Below are 17509 nucleotides of genomic sequence, written 5' to 3' on the forward strand. Positions count from 1 at the left end.
GATTATGCGTGGAGGGATGATTTTGATGCTGGCGGTCTACAGTTCTACTTGTTTGAGCAGGCGAAATCACATAAATGCATGTTAAGCACATAATTTAACTTCTTTAGTAAGCCCTAAGTAAACAACGCCGCCACCTGTATGTAAACATATATATCTAATATAATATTTGAGCTCGTATGTATGTATGTGTATGTATGTATGTATGTATGCTTCGCCTATAGGCGCCAAACCGCCCCAATCTCCGACGGCGTACCGCTCCCACGACACCATCCCGCGAGTCGAGACTCTGTGATAGCAAATTTTCACATAGCGAACTAATAGTGACGCATCTCTTATACACGGGCCGTTTAGCGCGCGCGGTAAGCCGCGAGTGGTTTCTAGCTGAAGAAAAACGCTGAAACGGTCCAGAAAGTCGGATCCCCTATTACGATCATCGCCACACCGCGAAAAATGCCACGCATGAAAACCCCCTCAATTCGTCGAATCTTCACACGAATGTCAGCAACTGACTGTAACAAGATCATTAGTGGAGTGCCACTGTGATTGCCTTACATTCATCAGAGAAAAATCTGATTCACATCATTCCATCAGCTGCTTGAGTCGTATTCCAGCGATAAGAGATCGGGAAGAGAGGCCAGGAGAAACCTGGTCTCTACATGCGTGAATAGAGAGCGCACCGAAGCTAAAAGACAGAATAGCAGAGCAGCCAGTTCAGGAGGTACGACTGCCATTGAATTAGAGGAAAGCCGGAGATAAGGCCGCCGCACAGAGTGAGGGAGCGAGCATACGAGCAGCGCGATAGAGAGAGAAGAGAGACCGGAGCGAAGAGCACGATTTTGTTCACGACAAGAGCGATTTAGAAGTGAATCGGACCAGGAAAAGCGCGATAAGAAGATCAAGGAGAGAGGGGGAGCGAGAGAGAGTGAGGAGAGAACAAGATAGAGTGGCAGGGAACCGAGACTACGAGTATGAGCTCGAGAGGAGTAGGATGTATGTGCATGTATCCAGAGTAGGGACAGATTGAGACGGAGATTTTATTTTTCGGGTGAATATCGGTCGTCAGGCGAGAAGTATCTAATGATAGAACATGGTGGTGATTATTGAGCACACCAGAGAGTATGTGGAGGCGAGACCGATGAGGCCAGATGAAGTAGAGAGAGGACATGTAGGGGCAGCGAGATAGAGTGCCGAGATGAGGGGAACCGAGATAGAGAGCGCATATAGAGAGACAGGTGCAGCGACAATTAGAGTGGAGGGGAGAAAGAAAGGTTAGAGTGAGCTGACACCGAGACCAGAAAGTCAGAGCGAAGATAGAGGAAGAAAAACGGAGAGAGGGACCAACGAGGGGGGAGGCCGAAAGAATAGAGAGAGGGAACCGCCCCACCGATTTTACAAGACGAGTGGAAGCGATGAAGCGAATGGTAGGTGTGCGCGCGGCCCATGTTATCAACCAGGCCAGGGCTTTGAATGAGATAGCATGCATCAGCCATTCGATAATCTGTTTATACGTGCCTACGTGCCATAACGTGCATATAGACGCGTACGTGGGGAGCTCAAACATGTTTCTCGTTAGAAGCTTCACAGGAATTTTTACATATTCCACCTAGAGAATATCCGAAAAACATTGTTTTTATCAAAGAGGTTTTCAAATGAAAAGTTGGCAACGCGTCATATTCCGGTACATTGCTTGTTATTAATAACTTTTTTCATTTACACCAAATTATTACTATTAGTTCCAGGGGTTCTAAGTTGGTGTGTCATGTCAATAATGTCATACGTAACAGTTTTTTCCGTCCATGCTTATTATCTTATTACTGACTGATTTCTAAAGTATCATATTGTGTGCAATGTTATTGTCTGATTTTACCTCAATGTTCCGTATGGTGTGTCCCTATTTAATTAGTAGTATGAATAGTAGCTACGAATTTTACCCAGCGCAGCGGTACTCCGCAGCCTAGTATATATATAAATTATTTTATCATATTATTTGATTTTAATTTATTAATTTTTATATATAATACTGGTTATTGTTTATTAGCAGCAAAGAAAGTCTACGAGTTAAATGTACTTATTTTTCCAGTAAACATGACTGTGAGATTTTACGAGGGTTGTCACCAATCTAAAGCCTGAACTTTGCTGCGACATGGGAAATGTCGGCCGATCATGTCAGAAAGTAATACAAACCACATACATATTAATACAAGGTGGCGTTGAAGTATGGTTGTCGGTACGAACCGGATGTGTAACGATATGTTAACGATCGCTCGGTCGCACAGGTTGTTTGTACTTCAGTGTGATGTTATATATAGTGATGTTTCATGTTCGTTGTGTAGATATATTCACGATAATTCGTCTGTTTGAAAATACATCATGGTTTCACTTTGGTAAAAAAGTGTCTGTTGCATTAAAACGGAGGATCAAATGATGCCGAGTTTTAATTTTGTCTCCCAACGTTATATTTACTTTGTCACGCGGACGACCATTCCTTGCGGCGCGAAATATAATCGTCAGCCCAAAGAAATAAAAAAGGGTCTCCAACGCCATCTTTGGGAAAAATTTTGGCGATTTGAATTTCAAACCGACCGAGTCTCGACCGACGCTTTTTTTCGCAGTGGCTGTCTAAGGCGAAGGAGGTGGACGACTTGATTGGCAGCAGACATGGAAGCCATGCAAGATCTCAAGGAGCAAGATTTGTGCGCTCCTCGACTCGGAAAATGACGGGTGTGTCCAGCTTAATCGTTGCATGGTTTTTTGGTCTCGCTCACGAGCTTCGACATTCATTTCTGAGCTACAATCGAGGGTTGTTAGCAAGCCGCAGAAAACTTAGAAATCTCTTTGAAATTTTAAAAATTCCTGTTTTTATAAGCTAGAAAGTTTGGTAAATAGGATATGAAAAGTGCGTAGAAAAAAAATGGCAGTTAGTTGGTTTTGGTCTTAGAAAGTCATCTGAAATTAAGGCACTTGTCTTCGGGCTAAACCAAGAGGAAATAAAATTGGGCTTTGTGGGCGCGAATTTGGCTCACGAAATGGTCGGACGATACAACTACAAGGAGCAAATATTGTATTCGGTTAAAAAATTTCTCGGTCAATGGGCAACACAGACGCTTTTTAAAATCCGCAGAAAGCTGCTGGAGAAAAACCCTCAAAACGTCGTATTGTCTACTGGGGCGTACTGAACCGTGGGGCGCAGTTTTTTTTCTCGTACGTGTCAGGTGTCTTCTGCCCCCAGCCTTGCCTCGCGCGCAAGATTTGATTGGTGGCAGCTTGCATTTTCAGGATTGAGGACGTAACGAGGTGAAATACGTGGAGAATGCTAGTGGCTGGTAATACAGTCCAGGTCTGCGGTAGGTTGCTAACCCATGCATCGGGCTTTACACGCCTAGATCATTCCGCGATTTGCTGATTTAAGCCAGATCACCTGCATGGCCTAATGTCCTTATTGTCCTCCCGACATCATGTACTAATCGACATGTTTAATTATCTAGCTGTGTTTGGTTCTGACAGTCCCCAGCAACAGTCATGCAGTGTTGTTTCATAGCCTGATGTAAATTCGTCGTCCATAACTGATAAGAGTTTACCTGTAATATTGGGGCCACTTTTGACGGTGGCGTATTGACTTCAATTTGTACAGCCCCTCTCCCCCATCTGTCCATAACTAAACCATGCTTTCCTGAAATTCGCTGGGAAAAACCTTCATCATAGTCTAACCAAGCTTTTTTTTGGTTTCATTGCTCACCTCTCATCCTCACACCTCTTTCTTTCCCACCCCTGTATTACCAAAAATTTTGTGATGTTTTGAATGCATCTATATGCCAATACTTTAAGTTTTTAAAATCGATAATGTTGGATGATATCTGTGATGTGCTTTCCGAAAGCGGTTTGTATATTCGGTGTATAATGTACTCGTACTGGTAATGTAATGTAACCACCCTCCTGGAATGTTCGGCTAGCGGGCCTATTTTGTACTAAACACGATGTTAAGTTTCACTCCCTGCCGGCAGGATTCGGAGATCCCCAAGAATCTGAGGGATGACATCAGCTTGGAGAAGATCCTGAAGGATGCATCATCTTCCTGAAGGCGGAGAAGCTGGAAGGAGAAGGAAACGAATGCCTTCGGGCAGCTGCTAACTGGGCTCATGGCACATCCAGGCCATCTCCAGGTGGCGCATGTTCTCATCGTTGCCTCATTTCGTTGCGAAATGCATTGACTTTTTTCGTTCAAAATCCAATAGCAACTGGATTTGGAGTGGAACTGTTGATATCTAAAGAGTCAGGTTGTTGAGAATTATGATAGAATTTTCTTCATGGTTTTTCTATGGGCTGTGATCTAAGTGTGTGTAAATTCACGATATATTTATTATTCAATAAATAATTCCAGTTCATTCATCGATTCTGAATGCATGATTTAATCGTTATCGATTCAGTAAAATAATTCATAGTTGTTAAATGGTTAGATAAGAGAATTTATAAAATATAATTATATAATAACTTGATAATCAGTAAATTATCAAACAAATAGGAATGCCACTGTGATGAAATGTTGGTAGTTGGAGGGACGTGTGTGTGCTGGTTGTAAGTTTCATTGCCGTCTTTGCGTCACATTGGGCAAGCGTGAAACCTGATGGCAATGGCATGGGATCACTAACAGCATATCTAGACAGAGACCACACTTGCAATGTACCAGGTGATGCAGGGATTCAGAAATCATTGCATGGTGCGTTTATTATTATATTATTATTATTGTTGTTATCATGTATATAGTAATATATAATTTTTATAAGGTTCCACAAAACTTTTGTGAAGCACCTGTATTGAATATCAAGGATTGTCTGCGATGTTAAAATGGATAGTCCCCCCCAGTAAAGGCATGACTTGATACATGGATGATGTGGATTTATGCGCAAACATCAAGGATTAGCATACTGTAATACGCCATATTTTTCGCAGTACAGATATTTTCGCAAATTCAGAAACTTGACGGAACATATTCGTGAGTTGGTTAATTTCGCAGTCGGTGAATTCCGCGAATCCAGTGAAAAGAAGCAGCGTGTTGTTATTTTCTTCACGCGTTGTTATTTACGCGGTCGGGGACACATCTTCGAAATTGCGGAAAAATTAAAACCACCGCGAAAAAAAATATACAGTGAATACAGTACTGTATTCATTCCTACGCATGAAATGAGATTTCTGGAAATGCCCGTCTACGAGACAAATGTCGTAGCTGGACGTCAACGCACGATTGTGTGGAATTTCCTTGTAGAATAATGCGGAGGCGTTCGTTTGTCTGTTTTAAGCAAATTTGCCACCTACCTCGCAAAAAGTTCACAAAGTCAGCAGCGTTAGAAAGACTCTCAAGGTAGCGTGGTGACATCCAGTGTCCTCGATTATTGCATGGAGAGTCAAACGCCGTTAAAATAAAAGCAATTATGGTCAACGTTTATCGTTGAAGGCGGCCATGCTTAAACATATAATGGTTGCCATGTTAGGTTTTGTGTGCGTCATTGAATCTGGGGGTGAGCCGGAATTTTTTTAATCATCGTCAGGCGAATCCTTGTTATAACGAAAGGCAGAGATTAGGATTAATAATCGACCATTTATCAAATCAATAAACCAACTCAATAATAAATCGATCGGAGTAATGTTTAATGCGCGTGTTTTGTATCGTTTGGCCTCACAGATGCAGTTGGTTGATCTTGCTGCAATGCATCCAGAGCGCTTCCATAGACTGCCACCGGCCAGATGACAACGCTGCTAAGCGATCTAGGGGCGACTAAACCAGTGAGGTAGTGGACAGCAGAGTAGCATACAGCAATCAGTGCCAGTGAATGCTGCCTCATGGGGAGCTGTGATTGTTATAGCACGCTCGTCTATACATCATGGAGCAATATTACAAATGGGAAATAGTTTTGTGAACGAAATAATAGAGAAAAAAACTGACGTAAAATAAAACCAGCTATAAAAATGGATTTTTAATTAAATTCACATTAACGGAGGCAAATGTTACGAGTCAGAACACTCACGCAAAGAGCCGAGGTAAGCAGATGGTGTACTCGTAATGTGTATTACCACTGTACCATTGAGAGTGTACCGTAGAATATTGTTCTTGCTAATATTGATATTGGTCACCCGGTTAAGCTACGCCAGTTCAAACGCGTAAAAATACATTGATAGTTTTGTTTTCCCGACACAATATGCCAAACATGTTGACATGCTTCGTCGCGGAGCAGTGTTTTTTAAGGCAAACACCCTATCGCAGGCCTTGATTGGCCTAGAGCTACCGCAAGGAACTCCCGGCGGATGGGTCGACTAGTTTTTTGTGTTGGTATCGAAAATGAATGAAAATGTCGAACGCTTGCAAAGGTGATGAAAGGCATTGCCAAGTTCCTTGAGCCGATAGTGAAAGCGAAAAGGAGACGAAGATTCGGATGAGAAGAAGATCAAAGGCGAGTGCCAAAGGATTGGAGGTGCGGCAATATCATGCGTAACGTCTGCCGGCCGCCTCGAGAAGCCGGGGCCATACGCTTATTCTAAAGGATGAAATTGTCGTGTTCTGGCTGGCTAGACGACGAGGAAGGGGAGCAGCTTTTCTAGCAACATCGGAGCGTGGGTCGGGGCGTAGGTGCGACGAGGGTTTCATGGGTGGGCTAGCGTGGTGATGCGGCACAGGTATTTGTTTCATTTATCGTTTTAAAGGTTTTCTCATTCCTAATCTTTTTTTAAAAATTCTTAGGCCATGCCGCCCCTTCTTTCTCAGCAGACAGACTACTCGGCCTCATAGACTACACTATACCATTAACAGTTTTCGATAATATCCAATATTTTCAGTGTTTTTCCGCAGTATTTTGTTCCCATGTGTTAGCCTATATATTAACTGCGATCCTATTATTGTCATTAACTCAAATCTGCGTCGTTTAACGTCAATCCGCGTCGTTAATTCATAATCTGGCGTCGTTAACTCAACCCGCATTATTACTGCAAGCCGCGTCTTGAAATTCGCAGGAGAAGATTTATTCTGACGACCATCGGCGGTGAGACAGCGCCGGCGCGCCCGCTAAGGCAGCCGAGAATGAAACCAAAGGTGGTGGAGAAGAGCGTCATCGAGTTGAGCGAGAGAACTGATACGGAGGCTGACGGTGGCCCAACGTAGCAGACCTAGTGGCGTGCTGAGCATGGGTGAGGATCGATGATGATGAAATGATGATGGTGTGATGGTGAAGGCTGAATGATGTTGAATGATGACAATGACGACGATTGTGATGATAACGATGAAAAAATCAACGATGAAATGAGCGACTCAACTACGATAATGATGATAGCCTCTTGTAAGGACGTCTTGTGTTTTGACTAGGCTGACACTCCCGGCACCTGATGCCGGCGCAGTTCCAGGCAAACGTACAACACCGATGTCAAGGCGGGCGGGCACCGGGCAACAGATACATCACGTGCGCGCGTCTACTGGGGCAGCGCAGCTTGTACACTGCGGCTACGGGGTTCGCGACAGACGCAGCCTACGGTAGTAGAACACGTCGGCGTAGGCGCGTCTACTGGGGACCGCAGCTCATACACTCGGCTACGGGTCGGACGAGACGCAGCCTGCGGTCAGGTAGACCACGTCCGCGGTTACTACTGGGCCGCAGCTCGAGTAGCACGGCGGGCTACGGGGTCGGACAAGAAGCAGCCTGCGGTAGGTAAGACACGTGAGCGTCTACTGGGCACAGCAGCTCGTACACGCGGGCATACGGGGTCGGACAGACGGCCAGCCTGCGGGGTAGTAGACAGCGTCGCGCCGTCTACTGGGCCATGCAGGCTCGTACACGGCGGGCTACGGGGTCGGACAGACACAGCCTGCGGTAGGTAGAGCACGCGCCCGTCTACTGGGCAATGCCAGCCTCGTACACGGCGGGCTACGGGGTCGGACAGACGGAGCCTGCGTAGTAGAAACGTCGCGCGCGCGTACTCTGGGCACCAAGCTGCGTACACGCGGGCCTACGGGGTCGGACAGAACCAGCCTGCGGTATGGTAGACATGTCGCGCGTACTTAACTGGGCACGCGAGCTCGTACACGAGCGGCTACGGGGTCGGACGAGACACACGCCTGCGGTAAGGTAGACACGTCGCCGTCCTACTGGGCTGCATGCTCGTACACTCGGGCTACGGGGTCGGCCAGACGCAGCCTACGGTAGGCTAGACACTCGGCGTAGGCCGCGTCTACTGGCACGCAGCGTCATACACCGGGCTAGCGGGCCGGACAGACGGGCAGCCTGCGGTAGTAGACTACGTGCAGCGTCTACTGGCACGCAGGCTCGTACCGCGGGCTACGGGGCTGCGGACAGACGCCAGCCTGGCGTAGGTAGACACAGGTCGCGCGTCTACCTGGGCCGCAGCTCATACACGCGGGCTACGGGGGTCGGAACAGACGCAGCCGCGGTATGGATAGACACGTCGGCGCGTCTACTGGCACGCAGCTCGTAGCAGCGGCGGCTACGGGGTCGGACAGACGCGAGGCCTGCGGTAGTAGACACGGTCGCGTCCGCGGCCGTCTACTGGGCACGCAGCTCGTACAACGCGGGCTAACGGGGTCGGCCAACGCAGCCTAGCGGTAGGTAAGAGCAGCGTCACACGTCTACTGGCACGCAGCTCGTACACGAGCGGGCTACGGGGTCGGACAGACGGACCAAAGCCTGCGGTAGTAGACCACAGTCGCGTCGCGCGTCTACTGGCAGCGCAGCTCGTACACCTCGGGCTACGGGTCGGACAGACGCAGCCTGCGTAAGGTAGTAACACGTCGCGCGTCTACTGGGAGCAGCGAGCAGCTCGTGACACTGCGGGCTACGGGGTCGGACAGACGCAGCCTGCGGTAGGTAGACACGTCGCGCGGTCTCTACTTGGGCCGCCAGCTCGACACGCGGGCGTACGGGGTCGGTACAGACGCAGCCTGCAGTCGGTAGAAACACGTCCGGCGTCGCAGCGTCTACTGGGACACGCAGCTCATACACAGCGGGCTAACGGGGTTTGGAGTACAGACGCAGCTGCGGGAGGTAGACACGTCGCGCGTGCTACTGGGACAACGCAGCTCGTAGCACGGCGGCTACCGGGTCGGACAGAACGCAGCCTGCGGTAGGTAGACGACGTCGGCCAGTCGCGCGTCTACTGGGCCAGGGCAGCTCGTACACGCCGTGCGGGCTACGGGGTTGGAACAGAACGGCAAGCCGTGCGGTAGGTAGACACGTCACGCGTCTACTGGACGCAGCTCGTACACGGGGCTACGGGGTCGGACAGACGGCAGGCCTGCGGTAAGTAGACACGGTCGCGTCGCGCGTCTACTGGGCAGCGCAGCTCGTACACCGTCGGGCTACGGGGTCCCGGAACAGACGCAGCCTGCGGTAGTTAGACACGTCACGTAGCGCGTCTACTGGGCACGGCAGGGACCTCAATACACGGCGGGCCTACGGGGTGCGGGACAAGACCAGCGGCCTGCGGTAGGTAGACACGTCGCGTCGCGCGCTACTGGGCACGCAGCTCGTACACGCGGGCTTATCGGGGCTAGGAACAGACCAGCCTGCGGTAGGTAGACACGTCGCGCGTCTACTGGCACAGCAGCTCGTACACGCGGCTACGGGCCGAACAGACGCAAGCCTGGCGGTAGGTAGACACGTCACGCGTCTACTGGCACGCAGCTCGTACACCGGTCCCGGCTAGACGGGCTACGGGTCGGACAGACGGCAGCCTGCGGTAGGTAGACACGTCGCGCGTCTACTGGGCAACGCAGCTCGTACACATGCGGGCTACGGGGTCCGGACAGACGCACCTGCGTTAGGTAGAACAGCGTCGGGCGCGTCTACTGGCAGCGCAGGGCTGCGTACACTCGGGCTACGGGGTCGGACAGACGGGCAAGCCTGCGGTAGCGTAAGACACGTAGCGCGTCTACTGGCAGCAGCTGCGTACACAGGGCGGGCCTACGGGGTCGGACAGAGTGACGCAGCTGGCAGTTAGGTAGACACGTCGCGCAATCTACTGGGCACGGCAGCTCGTACAACGCGGGCTACGGGGTCGGAACAGACGGCAGCCGTGCGGTAAGGTAGACACGTCGCGCTGCCTACTGGCACGGCGGCAGCTCATACACGGCGGGGCTACGGGGTTCGGACAGACGCAGCTGCGGTAGGTAAGACAGTCGGCGTTCGCGGCGTCTACGGCAGCACGCAGCTGTGTACACGAGGGCTTAACGGGTCGGACAGACGCAGCCTGCGTAGGTAGAACACGTCCGCGCGTCACTGGGCACAGCAGGCTCGTACTACGGGCGCTACGGGGTCGGACAGCACGCAGAGCCCTGCGGTAGGTAGACACGTCACGTCACGCCGTCTACTGGGACGCAGCTCGTAGCAGCGCGGGCCTACGGGTTCGGACAGACGGCAGCGCTGGCGGTAGGTAGACACGTCCCGGCGCGTCTACTGGGGCACGCAGCTCGTACACGCGGTCTACGGGGTCGGAAAAAGACGCCCAGCCTGCGGTAGGTAGAGCACGTCGCGCCGTCTACTGGGCCCAGACTCGTACACGCGGGCTAACGGGGTCGTACGAGACGCAGGCCATTACGGTAAGTAGACACGTGCGCGCGTCTACTGGGCAACGCAGCTTCGTACAACGCGGGCTACGGGGTCGGTACAGACGGTAGAGCAGCGCGCGTAGGTAGACACGTCGCGCGTCTACTGGGCACCAGATCGTACACGCGGGCTTACGGGGTCGGACCAGAGCGGCAGCCTACGGTAGGTAGACACGTCGCGCGTCTACTGGGCACGAGAGACAGCTGCAGTACACGCCGGGCTAGCGGGGTCGGACAGATACGCAGCCTGCGGTAGGTAGACACGTCACGTAGCGCGTGTTTTATCTACTGGCACCGCAGCTCGTACAACGCGGAGCATACGGGTCGGACAGACGCAGCCTGCCGGTAGGTAGACACGTCGCGTCGTCTACTGGCACGCAGCTCCGTACAAACGGCGGGCTAGCGGGGTCGGACAAGACGCAGCCTGCGGTAAGTAGAGCACGTCAGCGCGTCTACTGGCACGCAGCTCGTACACGCAGGGCTACGGGGTCCGGACAGGACGCGCCTGCGGTAGGTAGACACGTACGCGTCGTGCTACTGGGCAACGCAGCTCGTACACGATGCGGGCTCGGGTCAGACAGACGCAGCCTGCGGTAGGTAGACACGTCGCCGTCTACTGTGGGCACGGCAGGCTCATATACACGCGGGCTACGGGGTCGGACAGACGGCAGCCTACGGATAGGTAGACACGTCGCGTCGCGCGTCTACTGGGCACGCAGCTCATACACGCGGGCTACGGGGTCGGACAGACGCAGCCTGCGGTAGGTAGACACGTCGCGTCGCGCGTCTACTGGGCACGCAGCTCATACACTCGGGCTACGGGGTCGGACAGACGCAGCCTGCGGTAGGTAGACACGTCGCGTCGCGCGTCTACTGGGCACGCAGCTCGTACACGCGGGCTACGGGGTCGGACAGACGCAGCCTGCGGTAGGTAGACACGCCGCGTCGCGCGTCTACTGGGCACGCACACGGGCGCATGTGTGAGGATAATGCATGGCAGATCCATTGCTACTAGTCTGTTACTAGTCAGGATTTCTGATGTCTCATCATATACGTGTGATCTGACTGTCATTAGGAATTGTTGCAATATGCAGTCACTCACGCGTGTGTAAGCCCGACAACTTAACTCTGGTTTGATTTGTTTTTTTTTGCACAGGCGTCACAGGCAGAGGGCGCCACCGATGAAGCGGGAAAGTCATCCAAACACACGATTCAGACGGTCGTTGGTACGCATGTTTGACACGCTCACTACCCGGTAGTTGACTGCGGCAGAAATGTGCGCTGCTTTTCTCTGTCTGCTATTATTATAATGACAGTATTGTCACCGTTTGCTGTGCACTGGTCGTAAGTTTGAATGTGCAGCGGTGTGTCTGTCTGTATAGAGTATCTTTCTGAGGAGTGTGGCGAAAACCTGGTCGTGTTTCTTGCAATCGTGTTGCTTAGAGCTTCACTTTACATCACCCCTGCATTACGGATGGATAAAACAAAAATCTCCTCTTCTTCTTCCTTTTCGCATCTCTTTGGCTCCTCCACCACCTCTTCTCCCTCTTTCTCTTACTCCTCCCTCTGCCCATACTTCCCATTCCTCATGCACCTCCTCATCGCATGTCTGGCTCTTCCTCCTCCTTCCCTCCTTCCTCCTCCTCCTTCCACTTCACATCCGATTCCTCCTGCACCCGTTCATCGCATCTTCCCCGATCTCCCGCAGGCGGCTCCATCGAACTGAAGCAGAAGAAGACGCTGCTGCCCTCTATGCCGAAGAAAGCGAAGAAGATGATCACGCAGTTTCGTCTGCAGGACGTCACCAAGGCGCTGACTGCCGACCAGCAACGCACGATGGCTGCCGATTGCATCAAACGCATCGTCATGTCAGAGAGTGAGTCGCAGGGGCGCCGCCGGTTGCAGGGGGCGTTGCCGGTTGCAGGGGGCGCCGCCGGTAGCAGGGGGAGCCGCCAGTAGCAGGAGGCGCCGCCGGTAGCAGGGGGCGCTGCCGGTAGTAGAGGGCGCTGCCGGTAGTAGAGGGAGCCGCCGGTCGCAGGGGCGCCGCCGGTAGCAGGGGGCGCCGCTGGTAGCTGGGGGAGCCGCCGGTCGCAGGGGGCGCCGCTGGTAGCAGGGGCGCCTCCAGTTTCAGGGTGTGCTACCGGATGGTTCTGCAAGCGGTTGTCGTGCGACCTGGCAGGAAACAAAAATTAGATAAAAATGTAGAATTCGGAGAAGTGTCACCGTCGTGTTCGCGCGATGAGAGCGAGGTTCGTGCAACTCTAGGGGGCGCCGCCGGTCGGCGTCATCGTCGCCGGCTTTTTTTCGTCCGAAGCGTGGTTTTCGTGAGACGGTTTGAAGAATAGTGGAGCGCGGCCGGACTTTTTTCTTGGTCGCCGACGCGCCGGCTAATGCGTGTGCGTGCCGCGACCCCATCGCTCACACACGCGAGGTTATTCACGTCGTCTCATCTTATTCTCTCGCTGTTTCAGAGTGCGCCATCAACGGTGGAGCGAACCTGGTGAGTGTGACGCCGCCACCGCCGCGCTTAACGTCGTCGGCTGGTCAGGGCCGTCGCGTCTCCGTACACGAGTCTAGCTTCTTCTTCTTCTTCTTCGATTCTCATTCTGAAAGCGTGCGCGCGAATGAGTGTCGAGAAACTCGTGACTGGGTCGTCGTCAGTGCAGCGGCGGCACGCACGTCTGCAATTATCGGTCGCTCTCTCCGCGTGTGCGCCGGCGATTCACTGAACGCTCGCGAGTCTTAATATCAGTCGCGATTCAATTTACTATCTGTGTGTGTGGGTGCGTGTGCGTGTGTGAGTGCCTTCACCTCTAATACTATCAAAACTAATGTACATTATAATATATATATATGTGTGTATATATGTACATATATATGTATCTTGTATATTGTTGTATATATGTATATGTATTATCTTACATTGTTATGGTATAATCTATATGTCATCTATATATCTATGTGTTTCTTGTACAGTCAAGGATCAAGGTTCTGGCCAGTTTGGTGACGCAGTTTGGAGGCGAGCTCAAGCAATGTAAGATCATTTAATGTAATGGTATTGTATACATTGATTATAATGTAAGATATATATTATATTATTTTATGTTACACAGTGTTGGACATCATATTATATTATTATTATTTTATTATATTAATATCACATCTTTATGTCAGTGTTGTTGGACTTCATTGTATATTAATATTATATTATTATATATTATATTAATATCACGTCTTCACGTCTGCGTTGTGCAGTGTTGCTGGACTTCATCTTATATTAATATTATTACATATATTATATTAATATCCCGGTTCCCTTTCAAAACGGTCTGCAATTGTGGCAGTGTTGCCTTAGGACTTCATCCTATATTTAATATTATTACAATATAATTATTAATATTAAATAATCAAACGTCTTCACGTCTGGCATTTGTTGGCTAGTGAGGTTGCGGCTGGACATTGCAATGCTTATATTAATATTATGACCCATTTAATATATATATTAATATCAACGTCCCTTCACGTCTTGCATTGTGCGGCAGTGTTTGCTGACCTTTCAATCTTATATTAATATTATGACATTTATAAGTATTATATTAATATCACGTCCACCTTTCACGTCCCTGGCAATTGTGTCAGTTGTTGCTTGAAAACTTCATCCTTATATTAATATTATTACAATTATAGTAATTAATATTTAATATCGACGTCTTCACAGTCTGGCGTTGTGCAGTGTTGCTGGAACTTCATCTTATATTAATTATTAATTACATTATATTATTATATTAATATTCACGTCCTTCACGTCTGCGCGTTTTGGTGAGGTGTTTGCTGGACTTTCATCTTATATTAATATTATACTTATTATATATTATATTTAAATAAATCACGTCCTTCACTGTCTGCGTTGTTGAGGTTGTTGCTGGAAACCTTCATCTTATATTAAATATTACTTACATTAATATTAATATTAATATCACGTCTTTTCACGTCTTGGCCGTTGTGGAGGGGTTGGGCTGGATCTCATCTTTATATTAATTTAATTTAGCATTATATTAATATTAAATATCACGTCCTTTCAGCGTCTGCGTTTTGGTGCAGTGTTTTTGCTGGACTTCATGCCAATTATATTAAATATTTATTACATATATTAAATTAGCTCAATCTTGACATAGTCAAGGATGCCAGCGTTGTTAGAAATGCCGCTTGATCCGTCCCGTCCGTCCGTTCCGGGTCCGTTCAACAGTTTGGCACTAAATCTTAACCTGCTCGAGTAACGGTCACCGATATGTCCGGTGAATTTGTTGGGGGGTAAATTCGCGAAACGAAGTTGGGGAAATTCCCCCGAAGCTGGGGGATCAAAGTCCAAGAGGTGTAAAAAGAAAGGGAACATTCAACTCTTAAACTTAAGGTAGTAAGGGAGGAAATGCAGAATTTTGCGGGCATCAAATTCTAACGGCTCGACGCTAGGCTCGTGATTAGTCGGTGTATAGCAATCATGGTAGGAAAAAGCCATCCACTGCCCGAAATTGGGAAAGTCCGACAGGTCAAAGTTCAAATGGGCAACAAGGGCAGATTTTGTAGACATTTTCCCTTTTGAGGACATGGTCCTGAACCGAGCTGATTGAAAAACTTTTTTGTTTCGAGCCGGCTGACCTGCCATGTTTATGGCTATTTATTGAAAGGACCAATGAAATGTCCCCTTCCTGCTGACATGCGAAGAGTAAAGTGTCCGGATAACCTTTTTTGACCCTCAAGAGAGGGTTTAAACTTGGATTTGATTGTACTGTCCTGTTTTAGAAAGAAATTTGACTTGCCGGGTTTTGCTAGATAGAATCTATACATGCTGGATGTTATAGGCTACATGTTCCCACAGTGAAATTTCAAAAGCTTTAAATTGGTTATAAGAGTGTTATGTTCCCTTAATCGTAATAATTTGTAATGTCAATTCTGTTACTGTCAGTTAGTTACAATGTCAACGTAATGCCACTGCCCGAGTGGCTTGCCTTGCCAGGCCATGTGTTGGCAAGTTTTTTTTGCCTGCCGTTTTAATTGGTTTGCAGGTGGCAGCTTCTATATTGCAAATATCTTTCGGCAGGCCTGTAAGGCTTGGCGGTAGCGTTAAATATTGAGAGTGCTTTACCTATTTCTGTTCTTGCAAAAATTAGTTGTTGCTACTACGAGATGATGGACGCTTTTTCCATCTTTTAATCTGAAAGAACACTTAACGTACGGCGCCATCTTCGGGCCAACTTATCATAACGATCGCCAACGAACATTCTTTTGAAGAAGGTTCTGATTACCGAATCCCTGTGCATTCCCACTGTTCGGCGTGTAATGTGAAAAACACATTTGGGAACTAACAGGGTTACTAGAATCCCTCACCTCCACCACAAGAGTCACCGCAAATAAGAACCCCGGTAAGATGGAGCGAGCGCTGTCGCCTCGCTGAATGCGGCGCACTTTAATTTTAAATATCACGTCTTCGACGTCTGGCGTTGGCAGTGTTGCTGGACTTCATCTTATATTAAATATTTAATTTAAAATTATTATATTTATATTAAATATCATGTCCTTTCACGTTTTGGCGTTGTTGCAAGTGTTGCTGGACTTCATCTTTTCGGACGTGCGGCAGCGTGTTGACCTCATGCTCTCCTGGCTCTACCAGGAGTACGCAGAGTTCCAGGGCTTCACCTCGACGATGGGCGAACACAGCAAGGGTGACCCCGCCCACTACAACCACTGCCTCGTCAGTCTCCTGCAGGGTCTCCTCAGCAAGCACGAGGGCAAAGACAGGTGAGATACGAGTAGGGGAGGGCGGGAGAGGTAAGGGAGGGGAGGGACAGGTGAGATACGAGGCCGGGGAAGGGGACAGGAGAGTAAAGGAAAGGTAAGGACAGGTGAAAGAATACGAGGAGGGAAGGCCAGGAAGAGGTAAGGGCCGGACACATGTCTTAGCCGATTAAATCCGGTGAATAAAATTGGCCGTGAATAAGTTAGGCCAGCAAATGTGCACGAAGAACGTGCGTGCATTCATGTGCCGTGCCTGGTGGAGGTGTGGGTTATGTTAACGTGGCGTGCATTGCGTGCCAGTGTGTACGTGCGTGTGTGTGTGGTGCAACGTATACGTTGCGGCATGTGTCGCGTGCACGTACACGTGGTGCCGTTGTGTTAAGCACACTGCGCGCGATTGCTGTCGCGTGTGTGCGTGCGTGCGTGTGCAAGTACAATGTGCGTGCGTGCGGGTGTAACGTACACGTGCGTTCCGTCGCGTGCGTGCGTGTGTACGTAAAACGTCGTTTCGTGTGTGGCGTGCATGCGTGCCATGCGTGTGCCACTTACACCGGTGCCGTACATTGAGTTTCGAGTTGCTGCGTGTGCGTGCATGCGTGTGAACGTATCACGTGCCTGCCTTGCCGTGCGTGTGTGTGCATATTGCGTTGCGTGCGTGCATGTGCAACGATTTTCCACCTGCGTGCATCGTGGGCACTACGTACGTGCCTGCGTGGCGTACGTACCGTGCCTGCGTGCGTGTGCCAGGTTACACATGTTGTAATGTGTGAGTAACATTGTTTGTAGAGTGAGTGCGTTCGTTAACGTGCGGGCGGTGCATGCAATGCAATGTGCACCATAGACGTGCCGTGCGTCGCTTGGTGCCACGTACAACAGTGCGTGCATGCGTGGCGTGAGTGTGCTTCGGCGTGTGCACGTAACACAGCTTGTTGTGCGTGCGTGCATCGCTATACATGACATGTACCATACTAATTATCATGAAACCACACTCGCTGATTACGTCAGGTATCAATTGTATACAACTCTTGATTGCGGCTGATGTAATTGTAAAATCGGGCGATTTTTTATGCGCCGAGCCCGCGACAACACCTTAGGCGAATTAAAATAATCGGGCCGCGA

General features: G+C 49.7%; 2 protein-coding genes across 2 annotated transcripts in view; both read left to right on the top strand.

Annotated features, from left to right (window-relative positions):
* The window catches only part of LOC106818102 (symplekin-like), a 16339-nt gene extending 12263 nt beyond the window's left edge, over positions 1–4076 (top strand). Inside the window, exon 16 of the mRNA XM_014822820.1 lies at positions 4002–4076. Coding sequence (XP_014678306.1) covers positions 4002–4076 — 75 coding nt within the window. The remainder of the gene's footprint in view (positions 1–4001) is intronic.
* Positions 4077–11157: 7081 nt separating this feature from the next.
* Positions 11158–17509, top strand: part of LOC106818103 (symplekin-like) — a gene marked incomplete at its 3' end in the record, with an annotated part of 13923 nt that continues 7571 nt past the window's right edge. Inside the window, exons 1-8 of the mRNA XM_014822821.1 lie at positions 11158–11190; positions 11450–11524; positions 11754–11823; positions 12306–12473; positions 13069–13097; positions 13574–13631; positions 16198–16393; positions 17177–17195. Coding sequence (XP_014678307.1) covers positions 11158–11190; positions 11450–11524; positions 11754–11823; positions 12306–12473; positions 13069–13097; positions 13574–13631; positions 16198–16393; positions 17177–17195 — 648 coding nt within the window. The remainder of the gene's footprint in view (positions 11191–11449; positions 11525–11753; positions 11824–12305; positions 12474–13068; positions 13098–13573; positions 13632–16197; positions 16394–17176; positions 17196–17509) is intronic.

The sequence above is a fragment of the Priapulus caudatus genome, unplaced genomic scaffold (assembly GCF_000485595.1).
Source record: "Priapulus caudatus unplaced genomic scaffold, Priapulus_caudatus-5.0.1 Scaffold2027, whole genome shotgun sequence".
NCBI classification, from domain to species: Eukaryota; Metazoa; Priapulida; class Priapulimorpha; order Priapulimorphida; family Priapulidae; genus Priapulus; species Priapulus caudatus.